General features: G+C 57.3%; 1 protein-coding gene across 1 annotated transcript; it reads left to right on the forward strand.

The window, feature by feature from the left end:
• Positions 1 to 47: 47 nt before the first annotated feature.
• On the forward strand, positions 48 to 1304 carry LOC105818833 (bromodomain-containing protein 1-like; the record flags this gene model as incomplete). Its single annotated transcript, XM_012654951.1, has 2 exons — positions 48 to 202; positions 991 to 1304. Coding segments are annotated over 2 exons (339 nt in total), but the record flags the coding sequence as incomplete, so codon positions are not given.
• Between the last annotated feature and the right edge of the window lie 13743 nt (positions 1305 to 15047).

Genomic DNA, 15047 nt, shown 5'->3' on the forward strand with positions numbered 1-15047 from the left:
TGGGTGTGAGTGTGCAGGTGTGACCTGAGCATGTCCTTCCTGGACAGATCATCGACCCCAAGATGCCACGAGTACCTGGGCACCACAACGGCGTCACCATCCCAGCCCCGCCCCTGGACGTGCTCAAGATCGGAGAGCACATGCAGACCAAGTCCGACGAGAAGCTGTTCCTCGTTCTGTTTTTTGATAACAAGAGAAGCTGGTGAGTCGAGGCCGGGTCAGGTGTGCAGTCTGCAGGCGCTGGGCGAGGGTGGCGCGAAGAAGCTGCGGCAGAGCCTCTCGGCGAGCGGCGTCTGTGAGACCAGCGGCCGTGCTGCCTGCCCGTCCTTGCGGGCGCTCTTGGCCCCGCCCTGTTTCTCCTCCCCGCTGCTCACAGAGCCCGCGGTCCCCAGAGCTGCCGCCCCTAGAACTTGCCCCCTTTGCCTGGGGAACTTGGGGCCTGGGGGGCTGGTGCTCTGCGGCTCCTTGTGGAGCCGGCTGCTCTCGGTGTGCCCGGAGCGGGGCTGGTGGTGTGGGACCCGGCATCCTGCCGTCGCTCTTCCTCACCCCGACGCCTCTGGCCACTTGGCAGCTGCTCCTCATCAGGCCCTGAGGGGCTGTCACCGGCCTTGCCCACCCGAGGGCCTGTCGTAGGGTCTCCCCGACCACCGTCCCTGGCCCTGTGTGGTGTGTTCTGTGTGCATGTGTGTACGCGCCTGTGCTCGTGTGCGGCGATGACTCAGGACGCGCAGACACGTGGGAGATGTTTTGGAGGAAGGGGAGGAGGAGGGATTGCTGGTGACCCTGCCTTACCTGAGCCTCGAGAGGTACGGGGAGGGGTCGTCCACCTCCCTGTCTGTCCCTGCAGGAGGCCGCCCCGTGACTGGCCCCAGTGCTGCTTCGCTGGGCTCCTCCCGTCAGGAGGAGCTTTCAGTTTGTTTGATGATCACGTGGAGCGTGTCCCAGTATGACTGCGATTCTCACTTTCCCGTTTTTTTCCCTTTCAAAAAGGCAATGGCTTCCCAAGTCCAAAATGGTTCCCCTGGGTATTGATGAGACGATAGACAAGTTAAAGATGATGGAGGGGAGGAACTCCAGCATCCGGAAGGCCGTGCGCGTCGCCTTCGACCGTGCCATGAATCACCTGAGCCGCGTCCACGGGGAGCCGGCCAGCGACCTCAGCGACATCGACTGACGCGGCTCCGGGAGGCGGCCCCGGGCCTCGGGTCCTGTCCATAGTGTGGATAGCTGTACATGTCTGTATATTGTTCAAAACTTAACTTATTCTGATTTTTAGTCGTAGCTTTCATTCTTTTTCCCCGGGGGAGGGGGGCGGTTTCAGTTCCCGGTTTTCTATGAGACATCTCGTCCGGCACTGTGGGGTGGGCGGCCGTGTCCGGCCGCGGTGTGGGCGCGCGCCACGGGGGTGCTGCTGTGTCACTTTCTTTGATTTGTAGCTTTTTTTAAAAAGACTTTTGAATGTTTAATAATTTTGTAAATCATACTCTTTACACAGAGTACCACTTATTTAATAAGACGGGATGTACATTTACAATGACAAATGTGTATTTTAAGAAAGAAAATGACATTATTTTGATGGTACTTTGTGGAAGGAGCTGAGAGTGAGTCTGTGCCGTGTGCATCGCTTGCGAGTCACCAAAAACACCCGCCGTGCCGGCCCCGCCCAGCCCCACGGTGCGCCCAGCGGGTTATTTATTGTAGAAAGTGTATCCATTTGCTTTATAATGAGAAATAAACTTGCAAAGGTGTATCGACATGCGTTTTTATACAGGCACCTGCAGAGGGCTCGGGTGGGGCGGGCGTGCGCGCCGGGGCCCGGGCCCGTGCGTACTTTGATTTTGTAACTTGTAATCTTTTGTTTACAATGAGGGCCTTTCTGTAACTCGTTTTAATTTAGAACACTTTGGTAGCAATAGAAACTTTGGATACATTTTTGTATGGTACCTGTGATGTATATAGAATTAGTACTTTATTTTTATTTTTAAGAGGTAAAGCATTATGTTAGGGGGGAAAAGTGGGCGGGTTTCCAAATTTGCATTTTTTATATTAAAAATAAAGTCAAGATTTGGACGGTGTGGCCATTTCATTCCTCCATCACCAGAAGGCCTGGGGGTCGGGCGCCTGACCGGCAGACACGCCTTTCTCTTAGAAGTTGTCACGGGATGGCGTTATTTATTAACTCACCTGATCATATTTTTATTTTAAAGCTATAGTTACACACAAAATTTTAAATGTTTTTCTTTTAAGTCTCCATTGTTGTAATATCTCCATAGAAACCTTGCAAATAAAGTCTTCCTTTGGTAGTTTGGTCCTGTGTTTGGCAGACGCTTTCTATCCCCTGGTCCCCTTCCTGCCGCCCTCTCCCCACCGGGAAAGGCTGGTGAGGCCGACGCCGGGGAAGGAAGGGAGCAGGGACCGGTGGTGCCCGGCCGCGGGCGCTGGGGTGAACCTCTCCGCTGCTGCTGAGCACGGCTGTGGCAGGACGCGGTGCGCTGGGTGGGAGGACTCTGCCGTGACCGGGTCTGAGCAGAAGGAGGTGTCGCAGCTCGGAGCTGCTTGTTCCTGGCGTGAGCTTCAGCTGATTTTTGACTTCCGGTGTGTCCTGGGACAGGCTACAGGAGTCGGAGTGGTTGGCGGGTGCCTGGGGCTGCAGGTGAGCAGCTCAGCTGGGTCCCACTGGTTCTGGGAGGGTCACTGGGGCAGCTGGCCTGCGGTTTGGAGGCTGTTGTCCCGGCCGTCACCAGGCCCTTGCCCTCTGGCTCGAATTCGGCCCTGCCCCAGACGCCCACCACAGGCGCTGTTTTGGGGGCTTCCAGAGTCTTGCCAGCCTGGCGCCCACTGGTGCTTCCCCAGGAGACGCTCAGGATGGGGAGGGAGGTTTCCTCGCCTGCCTCCAGCTCGGCGCACGGTCACGGGCTGTGTTCTGGCTGGCGCAGGCGTACCTGTGGGCGGACCTCGGCAAGGGCCTTCCAGCCTCGCTTCGTGTCCTGCGGGCTCCAAATCCAGCTGCTCTGCCGGCCTGTGCAGTCGTGGGCTTTGCCCGCCCGCGCTGGAGGACGCGACGAGGCCCACGCGGGAGGAAGGGGCTGCTGCTCCCAGCGTGCGGGGGCCACCCCCTTCCTGCCCGATGGCCTTCACGGTGTCGCCTCTGCAGTTCAACTTGGCCGGCAGCTCCTCCGCCCCCGTGAGCGCCTCCCGCACAGACAGCCCCCCTCACGTCTGGGTCTCGGCCTCCTCTGGGCCGAGCTCCTGCGGCTTCCGGCTTCCTGGGCCCCGGGCTCAGACCTGTTTCCGGAAGTTACTAAGGATCTCCCCGTCGGGGTTCTCTGCTGCCACCACTTACTAGTCAGCTGTGAGGGGTTCCCCGCTGAACTGTCGTGTGGTTTTCGTCTCCGGGCTACACCCTGATTGACAGCGTCTCGGTCCCAGGAGCAGGCCCTTCAGCGTGAGTGCGGGGTGGCCATGACCTGGGCGGAGCGCAGTGCATGGCGCCTGGCCAGCGGGGGCGGGGTGCTGGCGCTCGCGGCTCGAGGTGGCGTCGCAAGTCTTCACCTGCCGTGACCGTGTGCGGGGAAGCGGGTGTCTCGGGAGCCCAGGCGGCTGCCGCGCTTGCCCGCTGCGGCAGCAGGGACCTTCCCGAGGGACCTGGAGCACTCACGGGAGGGCAACGGCGAGGCGGCTCAGTTCAGGACCTGAGAACAGGGAGCCCGGCCGGGGCCCAGACGCGCCTGTGTCTCCCAGTTCCAGGGCTCGGATTGCCGGGAATCAAAACGGAACCGCTCGCGTTTCCCACACTGAAGCGAAGGCGTCAGCTGGGAAAGAACCGGACCCTGACCCTGGACACGGGCTCGGCTCAGACGCACAGAAGGCAGAAGTGGGGCCTGAGTCTGTCTGGGCTTCCAGCGTGGAGCGTCGCCGCCGGAGCCGAGGAGGCTGCTCGCGAAGCCTGCGCGACCTCCCCAGGGGGCATCTTTGCAGGGCACCTGTCCCCCGAGACCCGCCACACGCGCCTCTCCCTGCCACAGACCCACAGCAAAGGCCGGGCTCCGCGTGCGCCGGGGGTCAGGTGCGCAGTGCGTGCGAGGAGGCAGCCAGCATACACGCCGCGGAATACGCGATTTTGCTGACAAACGTTGCCGAGACCGGGGGCGTGTGTGGGGGTGGACTCCGAAGGTGCTGGGCCAGGGAGGGGAGCGTGACACTGGACCAGACGAGCTTGCGGTGTGGTGCGGTCACGAGAGTTTGGACGTCGGCTGCTCGCGCAGTTGCCGGAGACTGGAAGAGCTGGAGCGGCCGGGTTGGCCGACATCAGGCTCGACGGTGTCCGGCGTTTATCGGCACCAGAGCTGCCCTGGTGTGATGTGGGCGGGGAGACGGGAGGTCAGCTGGGAGGCGTCACCTGCCACCCACACGCCCACCCCCAGCTCGCCCTAAGAGGGCTCTGAAGACCTCCCCTCGGCAAAGCATGGCGACCTGGAGGGAAACCCGCGCCTTGGAAGCTCCGGAGTGGGTCCTCTCTTGGGCCGGGGGTGACCGCAGGGAAAGGCCCCGTCTGAGGCTCTTGGGCTCCTGGGTTTCAGTGGGGTTCGTGGGGCCGTGGGAGGGCAGAGTCCGGGCGCATCCTGCTGCCAGCATCAAGGCGGCACATCTGCCGCCAAGGGCCCATGAGGCCTGTGCAGGGACCGGCTGGCCACGGCGCCCAGGGATGAAAGAGACAGAACCTTCTTGTCACACGACCTACACAGCAGCGACGCCCCAGGTCGGGAGCGCGGAGTCACCCCGGCCAGCGCGCAGACACGGCGGCCTGGATGGAAGGACCCTGCGGCACTGCCACAGACGCGCTGTGAACCGCGCTCCGAGCCCTCCCCAGAGGGACCCACGGCCAGTGCCGGCGTGGCTGAGCGCCGGGGAAGAGGAAGTGCCGGCTTCTGAGCAGCTCCTGGATGGCGGCTCTGAACCGTGCTTGGATCTGGGGACCAGGTGCCCCCAGGGGCTGCCAGCCCACGTCCGGGCTGGGGCAGCCGAGGGTGGAGCCTCAGCCCAGGCGCGTTTCGCAGCAGAGTCCGTCCTAATCGTCAGGGGACGGGTCTCCACCAGCTCCCGCCCAGGGACTCGGAGGCAGCAAGTGGGGAAGATCGACAAGGAAGTCCGGGCAGAAGTGTGGATGGAGCTCGTGGAGGGTTGGCGGGGGGCGGCCACGAACGCCCGGCGCTTTGTAGTCAGGCGGGCAGAGTGGTGCACGGCTGGGGCCCCTGGCCTCCCGGCCACCCCACGTCGCCAGGGGGGCCCAGGCCCAGTGTCCGTGGCAGCCAGGTGGAGGCTGTGCCTGGGGCTGGTGGCAGGGACCCCCTGCCGAGCACCCACCCGCCCACTGCGGGGACCCGGTGGTGCCGGCAGACTGAGGTCTTCCCGTCCTGTTGTCCGTACAGCGCGCGGTGCCGGCCCCATCCCGTGGTCCGCAGGCCGCACCTGCAGGGCAGACCAGGGTGGACAGAGGGTTGGTGCGAGAAGCGGGCCGGGCCAGGCGAGTCCCGGCGCAGGGCGGTGGCAGCGGCGCGATCTCGTCTTCCTCAGGGCGTCCCTGGGCCTGCCCAGACCTAAGCCCAGTCCTCAGCCAGGCGGTCGGGGACACACGCCTTTCCCAGCCACAGCCACGTGGCTGCGCTGTTGATCGACCCCTGGGCCCCGCCCTGAGTGGACGCAGGAAACAGCAGCTCTGGGTTGGTCCAGGAGGCCCAGCACTTGCGCCCGCCCTGCTGGTTCGGGAAGAAAGAGGGCGGGTGGGGGACACAGGACACACGGCCATGTGTGGCCCCTCTCCTGGCGGGCGGGCGGGCCGTGGAGCCCTTGCGCTGGTCAGCGAGCCCGTGGGGCCTCCGGGGCTGACTCTGGGGCCTGGTCCCGCCTCCTGCCTGCCTTCCCAGCGCGGCTCTGCACCCGGGCTCTGCGTCCTGACCCCTCATGGCGAGTCCCCGTGGCCCAGCCACCCGTCTCGGCTCTGCGCCTGGCCTGGACGGGCCGGGTGGCCGGGTGGGGCCCGTGTCTGCTCTGCTGCAGCGGCGGCGGCGGGAGAGCAGCGTCTCACGAGAGAGCGGCGGGGATGAGCGGGTGGCGGCAGCCCCGGCAGGTGGGCTGTGCAGGCAACCGGGGTGTAGGGGCCTGCGGTGGCAGAGGGCGTCTGCCTGGCACACGCAGCGGCCCTGAGAGGGGGCTGTGGGGGACGGCGTGGGTGGGGAGCACGGCACAGGCAGTGGGCGAGGCGGGAAGGCGCGGGCTTTAGGCTCGGTGGAGGCAGAGGCCCCAGGCCCTGTGGATGGTGCGGCTGAGGGGGCCGAGGCACCTCCCTGCCCAGAGGGACTGTGGGAGACCCAGGGTCTGTTCAGGCTGGCCAGGGCGGGGCGGCGGCGCCCAGTGACAGATGCCCAGTTCCCGGCGAGTTCGTGTCCCCAGACCCCACTTTCCTGCCGCCCCTCGACCTCTGCTGTGGGCTGGGCCCCGCGACCAGAGCTGAGGGATGGAGCGGACGTCGCTCTGCCCAGCACCCCGGGCAGCCCAGGCCTCAGCGCCCGCTTCTCGCCCCTCGGGGGTCGCCAGGGCCGCAGCGGTGCCCCTCGTCCACACCTCCCCTCGGTGTCCAGGAGGCCCCTGTCGCCCTCTCTGGCGCTCCCAGCGGGCTGACCCCATCCCGCACCAGGAGGAAGCTGGCTCTCGGGGGACGCGCGGAATCCGGGGACGTCCAGAGGCGTCTGCTGCGTGTCGGCTCCCGGAGGGTCCGAGTCTGGAGCGGCCTCCCCTCGCGCTTCTCCTGCACTCACAGGTGTGGCCCTGCCCTTCTTTGCGCCACTGGGGACAGCAGCTCCCAGGGCGGCTCCGTTTGGGTCACAGCCCAGGCCCAGAGCCCGCACAGCGGGGTCGCCCTTCGGGGGCCGGAATGACGGTGACGCCAGGAGGGTCAGGCTGGGGTTCGCCCCCCAGGCTGCCGCCGGTCCGCGAGGACGAGGACAGGGCTGCTGTGGGGTTGGAGGCCGGCGGGCGCTGGCGCAGCGCGGTGCTCCCTCGGCGACCCCCGGGCCCTGTGCCGTTGGCTGGAGGGCAGGCGCCGGCCACCTCGGTTTAGACCCCGCAGCTTTAAAAATGTATCGTTCCAATAAAGCAAGCCCGACGCACGACACGGTCACACTCGATTACTGCTGAGTTATGAGGCCCGGCGTGGGCACGATTTCATTGTCATTCCTGCCAGTTTACACACAAGACTTGTATTTAAAGATAAATGCTTTGATATCCTGGAGGGAAATTTTATTTGGTCTTAAAAAGTGATATACAGCAAGATACTGAAAATTAAAAATTCATCAGGGTTCTGAGACTCTGTGGCTCATGGAGATTCCAACTGTGATTTATTGAGGTTGGGGCCGGGGCTGGCCCTGGATCCGTCCCGCGGATTTGGGGACAGAAACTGCAGAAAGACTGGAGGCTGCTGGTGCTCCGGCCCCTGGCCAACGCCGGGTTTACGGGGTCTGGGCCTGGGGCTGGTTCTGCCAGCCCTTCCCCTGGGCCCTGGGAAATCGTCCATATCCCACCCTTCTATCTGCAGGTCCCAGCATGGCCACAGGCCCCGTCCGCAGAGGCGTGGACCTCACCTGCCTGGCTGAGCTGCGAGCTCCGATTTCCAGGGACGCAGAGCGGTGATTGTCAAACTGAGCGGGACGCAGTGCCCCGGGCTGCAGACGTGGGGTCTCCGTGGGCCACGGGCGGGGGTGGGGCAGTCTGCCACAGAAGTAGGAGTCAGGATGCTCCCAGCTTGAGGGCCAGAGCTACCGAACGTGGGGTCCCGGGGAGGTTTGGGGGTGTGGTCAGGACTGGGCTCGACCCCAGGTCTGAGATGCTTTAACACGCAGTGGGGCGCACGCCAGCTGGAGGGGCGGGAGCTGGGGGAGCCAGGCCAGGGGTTCTCGGGAAGAAGGCGGGTCCCTGGGAGCAGTGAGAGCAGGGCCTGGGGTCTGGGCTCTGGCTCAGGGAGGGGTGCGAGGGGAGCCAGGACAGCGGTCAGGACAGCGATCAGAGAGCGGTCAGAGCAGTCAGGGAGGGAGAAGCTTCTGGAAGGAACAGGGATGGCAGGGGCAACCCTGGGCCCTGGAGTGACCGTGGAGCTGGCGGGCAGGGGAGCAGGGCCATGGTGGGGGGCTGAGGGCCTCTTCTGGAGGGAAATGCGAAGCGGGGAGGTGGGTGTCCCCCGGGCTCCAGAGGGGCAGCGCAGGATGGAGTGGGGGGCGTGGGGGTCGCAGACACAGGAGCCTCCCACTCTCAACCCCGGTGCGGGCCGCAGAGGCTCCCGTCCGGCGCACTCCCTGGACTGGGGGCCCTGGGATGCGCCCTGCAGCGCAGAGCTGTGTGCGCTTTAGTGACGACGTTTTCCTAACGGCCCCTCCGGCACCATCCGTCACATTCTGCCTGGTCACTTTCCAAACAGGAATGAGGCATTGTGGGAGCGCAGCGTTGGCGGCGGTGCCCACAGCTGAGAAGGGGTCCCAGGCCTCTGCCTGGCCCGCGGGCCCCTATCCCACGGCGGTGCTTAGGAACCTTGGGCCGTGTACCTGGCTGGCTGCCCAGCAGGGCCGGGAGGAACGCGCCCCTTTAAGAAAAGGCAAAGACATAAAGTGTAACCATAATGTTTGTACCCTCATAGTACCCTGAAATAAAAAAAAAAAAAAGAAAAAAAAAGAAAAGGAAGCGGTTGGGAAAGGCTGTTTTTCTTTCGGTGGCTAAATTGCCACTCTCCTCCCGGGAGCGGCTGCGTCGGACCCATGTGCACGGTGGACGCGACAGTCCGGTCCAGAGAAGCCCAAGGACAGGCCACGTGTGTGACAACCCGCTGGGCAGTGTCTTGTTGGGCCCCTCAGACCACTCCGGGTCACGCGGGGGGCGCCGAGACGTGCCGCAGCCGGACCCTGTCAGCTGGGGGGCTCCTCGCCCAGGTCCTGTGTGCCGGGAGGGACGGATTGGCAGGCAGGTGCCGGGGACACTGGGCAGGAAGCGGCGGTGAGGCCTTTCCCCAGCTCCGGCTCTGCGGGGCTTGGGCGGCAGCAGCCCAGACCCAGAGAGAGCCCTGGGGTGCACCCCGGCAGGAAGCCAGGCCCACCCCGATCACCTCGGGCAGTTTCGGGAGATTGGGCCGCGAATGACCAGGTGCACCTGGACTTTCTCCTGACAGATTCTGCGCGCTGATTGGAAGGAGAACGCAGGATCTTTTCTTCTGACGGGAGAAGGCAGATGCAGCCGGAACTGATCAGGGAGGGGCTGCCGCCATTCGGAGACCATGGAAGGAAAACAAAAGTTTGAAGGCGTTTGAAATATACGGTAATTCTCGCGGAACAGCGACACCAGGATGCATTAGTGTCCCGAGCTCGAGTTACCCCGGGCTCAGTGGGGCAGTCAGAGCCGTTACCCGGCACAACACGATTTTCAGTTCCATTGTCATTATCTCTTAATTAAATCGCATTATCGATGGCGTTTGCTGTTAAGTCTATACCGACTGTCCCCAGGAAGTTGCTTTGAGAGCAGGAGCTGGAGCAGGCGGGGGCCGCACAGGGCCGAGGAGCCCCCCGGCCCACTGCCCCGTGTGCCCCACTCTGCTCAGGGCCTGGTCCCTCCCTCCTTCCCACCAGGGGCCTGGAGACGAGCTTGGCCCAGTTCGGCAGCTCTCTGGACGCTGAGGGTGTGGAGTGGCTGGTGACCTGCCCCCAGGCGCCTGCCCGCGTCCCACACCCGCTGTCCTCGGGACTCAGCTGGAAGGGACCCAGGTCACAGTATTGGAACTGCCGGGCCCTCTGCAGGAGCCTGTTGTGCCAGGGTCCATTCTCGGGCGATGCTGTCGCCGGGACACCGCAGCGCAGGATAACGCGGGTTTATTATCTCGGTCTCTGTGGGCGGAGGTCTGGGCACAGCCTCGCTGGGCTCTCTGCTTGGGTCTCCCAGGCTGTGTGGAGGGCGGAGGCCTCAGCGGGGGCAACCGGCTTCCACACCCCTGCGGGGTAGGAGTGAGGGCTCCATCTTCTTGCTGACTGTTGGCCAGAGGCTGCCCTCTCGTCCCGGAGGCCACCCGGAGACCCCAGGCATGTGGCATCCCCTGTGGCTGCTTTATTCCTGTGGCAAAGCAGGGGCCCCAGCAGGGGGGTCGGCACCTTCTGTGGTGTGAGCAACAGCCACACACACCCCTCCCTTCCACCATGTTAGGTCCCAGGAGCACCTGCGGGGGCTACGCAAGGTACAAGCACTGGGGGTGGGGGGCACCCTTCAGGTGGGGTCATGGCCATGGCGCAGGCTCCGCGCACCCGGGGTGGGGAAGGCCTCGGTAGCCCAGGCTGGGTTTGCCGACCTGGTCTGGACGCCACCCCTCTGCCTGTCCTGCCGCTTTCTGAGCCCTGTCCTTGCCGAGCTGACCTGGCAGAAGCACACGTGTGCGCCCAGCAACAGGGTCCAGACACGTGAGGGAAAAACTGATAGAACTTCAAGGAGAAACGGACAAATACACTGTTATAGTTGGAGACTCCGGCACGATTTTGTCAGTCATCGATGGATCCAGCCAGCAGAACACTGCGGAGACATTCAAGTCAACTGAGCCCAACTGGCATCTGTGGCCAAGCGTGCGGCAGCGGCGGGACCCATGCTTCTCTCAAACCCGCAGGTCACTCACCGAGACCGACCACATCCGGAGCCATGGAACACACCACAGGCTCGAGAGCCCGGGAATCGTACGGGGTGTTCTCAGACCACGGTGGCATGAAGCTAGAGCTCAACGGATAAAAAACCTGAAAGTATTTGGAGAGTAAATAACATGGGTCAAAGAAGTCTCAAGAGACATTAAAAAATACTTGAACTAAATGAAAATGAAAATGCAACTTACCGTAGTTGGTGGGATGTGTAAAATAGTGCCTGGAGGAATTTACAGCACTCCATGCATATATTAGGGGGGAAAGATCTAGAACCAATCATCTAAGCTGTCACCTTAGGATATTAGCAAAAGAAGAGCAAATCAGGTCCAAAGTAAGTCGATGAAAAGACAATAAAGTCAGAGCAGAAATCAATGAAATTGGAGAAGTTCTCTGAAAAGGTCAATGAAAGGGATGAACTTCCAGCCAGGCTTACTAAGAAAAGGAGAGAAAACACGGGTTACTAACACCAGAAGTGACACTGGCCATCACTGCAGGTCCCGGGGACATCAGAAGGGTGATACAGGAATATCATGACCACTGTGTGACCACAGATCTGATAACTGAGGTGAAGTGAACCAGTTCCTTGAAAGGCACAATCTGCCAAAACTCACACAAGAAAAAATGAACAATCCGAATAGGACCGTATCTATTAAAGAAATGGAATAATCAATGACCTTCAAAAACAGAAAGCACTGGGCCCAGATGGGCTCACTGGTGAATTTCATCAAACATTTAAGGAAGAAATGAGTCCAGTTCTCTACAATCTCTTCCAGAAAACAGAGGCTGAGGGAATGTCTTGCAGCTCATTTTATGAGGCCGGCATCACCTTGATCCCAAACCAGACGACGGCATCTCAAGAAAACAGAACTACAGACCAGCATCTCGTGAACACAGATGCAAAAACACTCGACCAGCAAATCAAATCCCGAGCGGGGTCTACCCAGATGTGCAAGGTGGCTCGGCACTCACAGCCAGTCACCGGGATGCGCCACATCCGCGGCTAACGGGGAAGGATGCACCACCATTCTGCGGTGACACAGGGAAAGCGCCGCACAAATCCAACCCCCATTTATGGTCAAAACTCTGCAAACTTGGAAAGAGGGGGACTCTGCAGAACCCTTCAGAGAACATCGTCCTCACTGGCGAAAACCTAGATGCTTTGCCACCCATTTTCGAAGACGCAGTTCAGAGGCAGCTTCTGCATTATTAATCCATTCAGCTACCGAAGGACATCTTGGTTGTCTCCAAGTCTTGGCAATTATGAATAAATCATTTGTGTGCAGGTTTTGTATGGACACAAGTTTCCAACTCCTACACCCTGGGCAGAACACGGTGGCATCATCATGGCTCGCTGCAACCTCTGACCCCTGGGCTCTCAGCGATCCTCCCTCCTCGGCCTCCCGGGAGGGAGGGATTACAGGCGTGAGCTGCCACGCCTGGCCATATTTTATTGATTTCTGCTTTAATTTTATTATTTCTTTTTCATCTGCCTACTTTGGATTTAATTAGATCTTCCTTTTATGTTTCCTAATGTGGAGGCTTAGATAATTGATTTTAGATCTTTCTTCTTGTCTAATATATGCATTCAATGCTATAAGTTTCTCTCTAATGACCGCTTTTGCTGTATCCCACAAATTTTGATAGATTGTGTTCTGATTTTCATTTAGTTTAAAATATTTTAAAATTTCTTTTGATATTCTTTGATCCATGTGTTATTTAGAAATGTGTCATTTCGTCTCTAAGTATTTGGAGACTTCCAGCTTCCTTTGTTATTGATTTGTAGTTTAATTGCCTTGTAATCCGAGAGCAGCCACTACATGATTTCTATTCTTTCGGATTTGTTAAGATGCGTTTTATGGCCCATAATTCGCACCATCTTGGTAAATGTTTCATGTGTGCTCGAGGAGAATTCCCATGCTGTTGGGGTAAGTAGCATGTAGATACAAATTGCATCTGGCTGATGGACGGCATCGCTGAGTTTGGCTCCGTCCTTATGACTTTGCGTGTACTGGGTCGTCCATTCGTGACAGAGGGTGCTGAAGTCTCCAACACAGTGATAGATCTTGATAGTGATCATCTGTTTCTTTGATAGTGATTAATCTATTTCTCCTTGCAGTTTAATAAGTTGTTGCCTCATATATTTTGACACTCTGTTGTTAGGTACATACACAGTAAGGATTGTTATGTCTTCTTGGAAACTTGACGGCTTTCTCATTGTGTAACGCTCATTTGTCCTTGATAACTTTCCTTGCTCTGAAGTCTGCCCTGTCTGAAATAAGTATATATACTCTGCTTTCTTTTGATTAGTATTAGCGTGGTATATCTTTTTCCATCCTTTACATTTACTCTCTATATATCTTTACGTTTAAAGTGGGTTTCTTATTGACAGCATATGGTTGGGTCTTGTTTGTTGATCCACTTCGACCATCTCTGTCTTTTAATCTGTGTGTTTATACTATTGACGTTCAACCACATTTGTTATCGTTCGTGGTTCGTTGCCCCTGCAGTTTGTTCCTAGTTTTTCTTCCACTCTTTTTATGCCTTTTGTAGTTTTGATTGAGCATTTTATATGATTCCATTTTGTCTGGTTTCTTAGCATATCAGTTATACTTCTTCTGAAATTTTTACAGTTGTTGCCCAAGAGTTTCCAATGTACATTTACAACTAATCCAAGTTCACTTCCAAGTAACACTATACCACTTCACAGGAAATACAAATGTAATGAATAACAACAAAATAATTCTAAGTCCTCCCTTTGTGTTTCACTTATATATAAGCATACGTGTGTGTACACACACACACACAAATTACATACATAAGCACACATAACCAAGCACATCATTGCTATTATCATTTTAAACGGTTATCTGTTAGATCAATTAAGTATAAGCAAAAGAAATGTTTTTATTTTACTTTCACTTACTCCTTTTCTGATGCTCTTCCTTTCTCTATGTAGATCTGAGTTTCTGACCTATATAATTTTCTTTCTCTCTAAAGAACTTTTAACATTTCTTACAAGGCAGATCTGCAGGCAACAAATTCCCTCAAGTTTTGTTTGTCTGAGAAAGTCTTTATTTCTCCTTCACTATTGAAGGGTACCCTTGAAGGGTACAGAATTCTAGTCTGCTGTTTTGTTTCTCTCTCAACCCTTTAAAGAAGTCACTCCACTCTCTTCTTGCTCGCATGGTCTCCGAGGAGAAGTCAGATGTGATTCTTTGCTCCTCGATGGGTAAGGTGTTTGTTCCCCTCTGACATATTTGAGAATTTTTTTTTTAATCTTTGATTTTCTGCAGTTTGAACGTGATATGCCTAGGTGTACCGTTTTTGTTTTGTTTTCTTTTTTGAATTTATTCTCCTTGGTGTCCTCTGAGCTTCCCGAATCTGTGGTTTGGTGTCTGACATTAATTTGTGAGATATTCTTAGGCATTGCTTCACATATTTCTCCTGTTCCCTTTTCTCTTTCTTCTTTTAGTATTTCCATTAGGTGTATTTACACTTTTTGTAGTTGTCCCACAGTTCTTGGATTCTGCTCTGTTTTTTTTTTCCAGTCTCTTTCTCTTTGCTTTTCAGTTTGGGGGGTTTCTATTGACATATCTTCAAGCTCAGAGATTCTTTCCTCGACCATGTCGGGTCTACCAACAAGTCCGTCAAAGACGTGCTTCATTTCCGTTACAGTGTAAATAGACAGATAATCAGGGTACGGAAGACTTGACCTAATTAACATTGCTGTGACATGCCACCAACAGCAGAATGCACACATTCTTTCCAAGTGTACGTACACGGAATATTTACCACGACAGACCACATCCTGGGCCCCAAAACAAGTCCTGATAAGTTTAACAGGTCCAAATCAAACATATTCTCTGAACACAATAGAATTAAAAAAATAAAAACCCAAAACAAACAGAACACAATAACCGAAAAATATCTGGAAAATGCCCAAATATTTGGAAAATAAATAACGCCCTTCTAAATAATTCTCGAGTCAAAGAAGTTGAAAACGAAGTCAGAAAATGTTTTTAATGGAATGGAAATGAAAACAAAATATATCAAGACTTCGCAACACAGGCAGCGTTAACTGCCTGCGCCGCGGGAGAGGGAGACCCGGGTCAGTCCTCGCCTCCAGGGAGGGGAGCGGCGCCCGCTGAGCTGAAGCCAGAGGGCGTGAGACACAGACAGCGAAGGTCAGAGCAGAAGTAAAAGAAACTGGGAACAAGAACAATTGATACAATCAGTGAAATGAAAATCTGGGTCTTTGCGATTAGTGACAGTGATAAACTTCTACCCAGACTGATAAGGAGAAAAAGAGAAAAGACAAAAATTAGCAAGATGAGGAAT

This window comes from Propithecus coquereli, unplaced genomic scaffold (assembly GCF_000956105.1).
Source record: "Propithecus coquereli isolate 6110/MARCELLA unplaced genomic scaffold, Pcoq_1.0 Scaffold1125, whole genome shotgun sequence".
Classification (NCBI taxonomy): domain Eukaryota; kingdom Metazoa; phylum Chordata; class Mammalia; order Primates; family Indriidae; genus Propithecus; species Propithecus coquereli.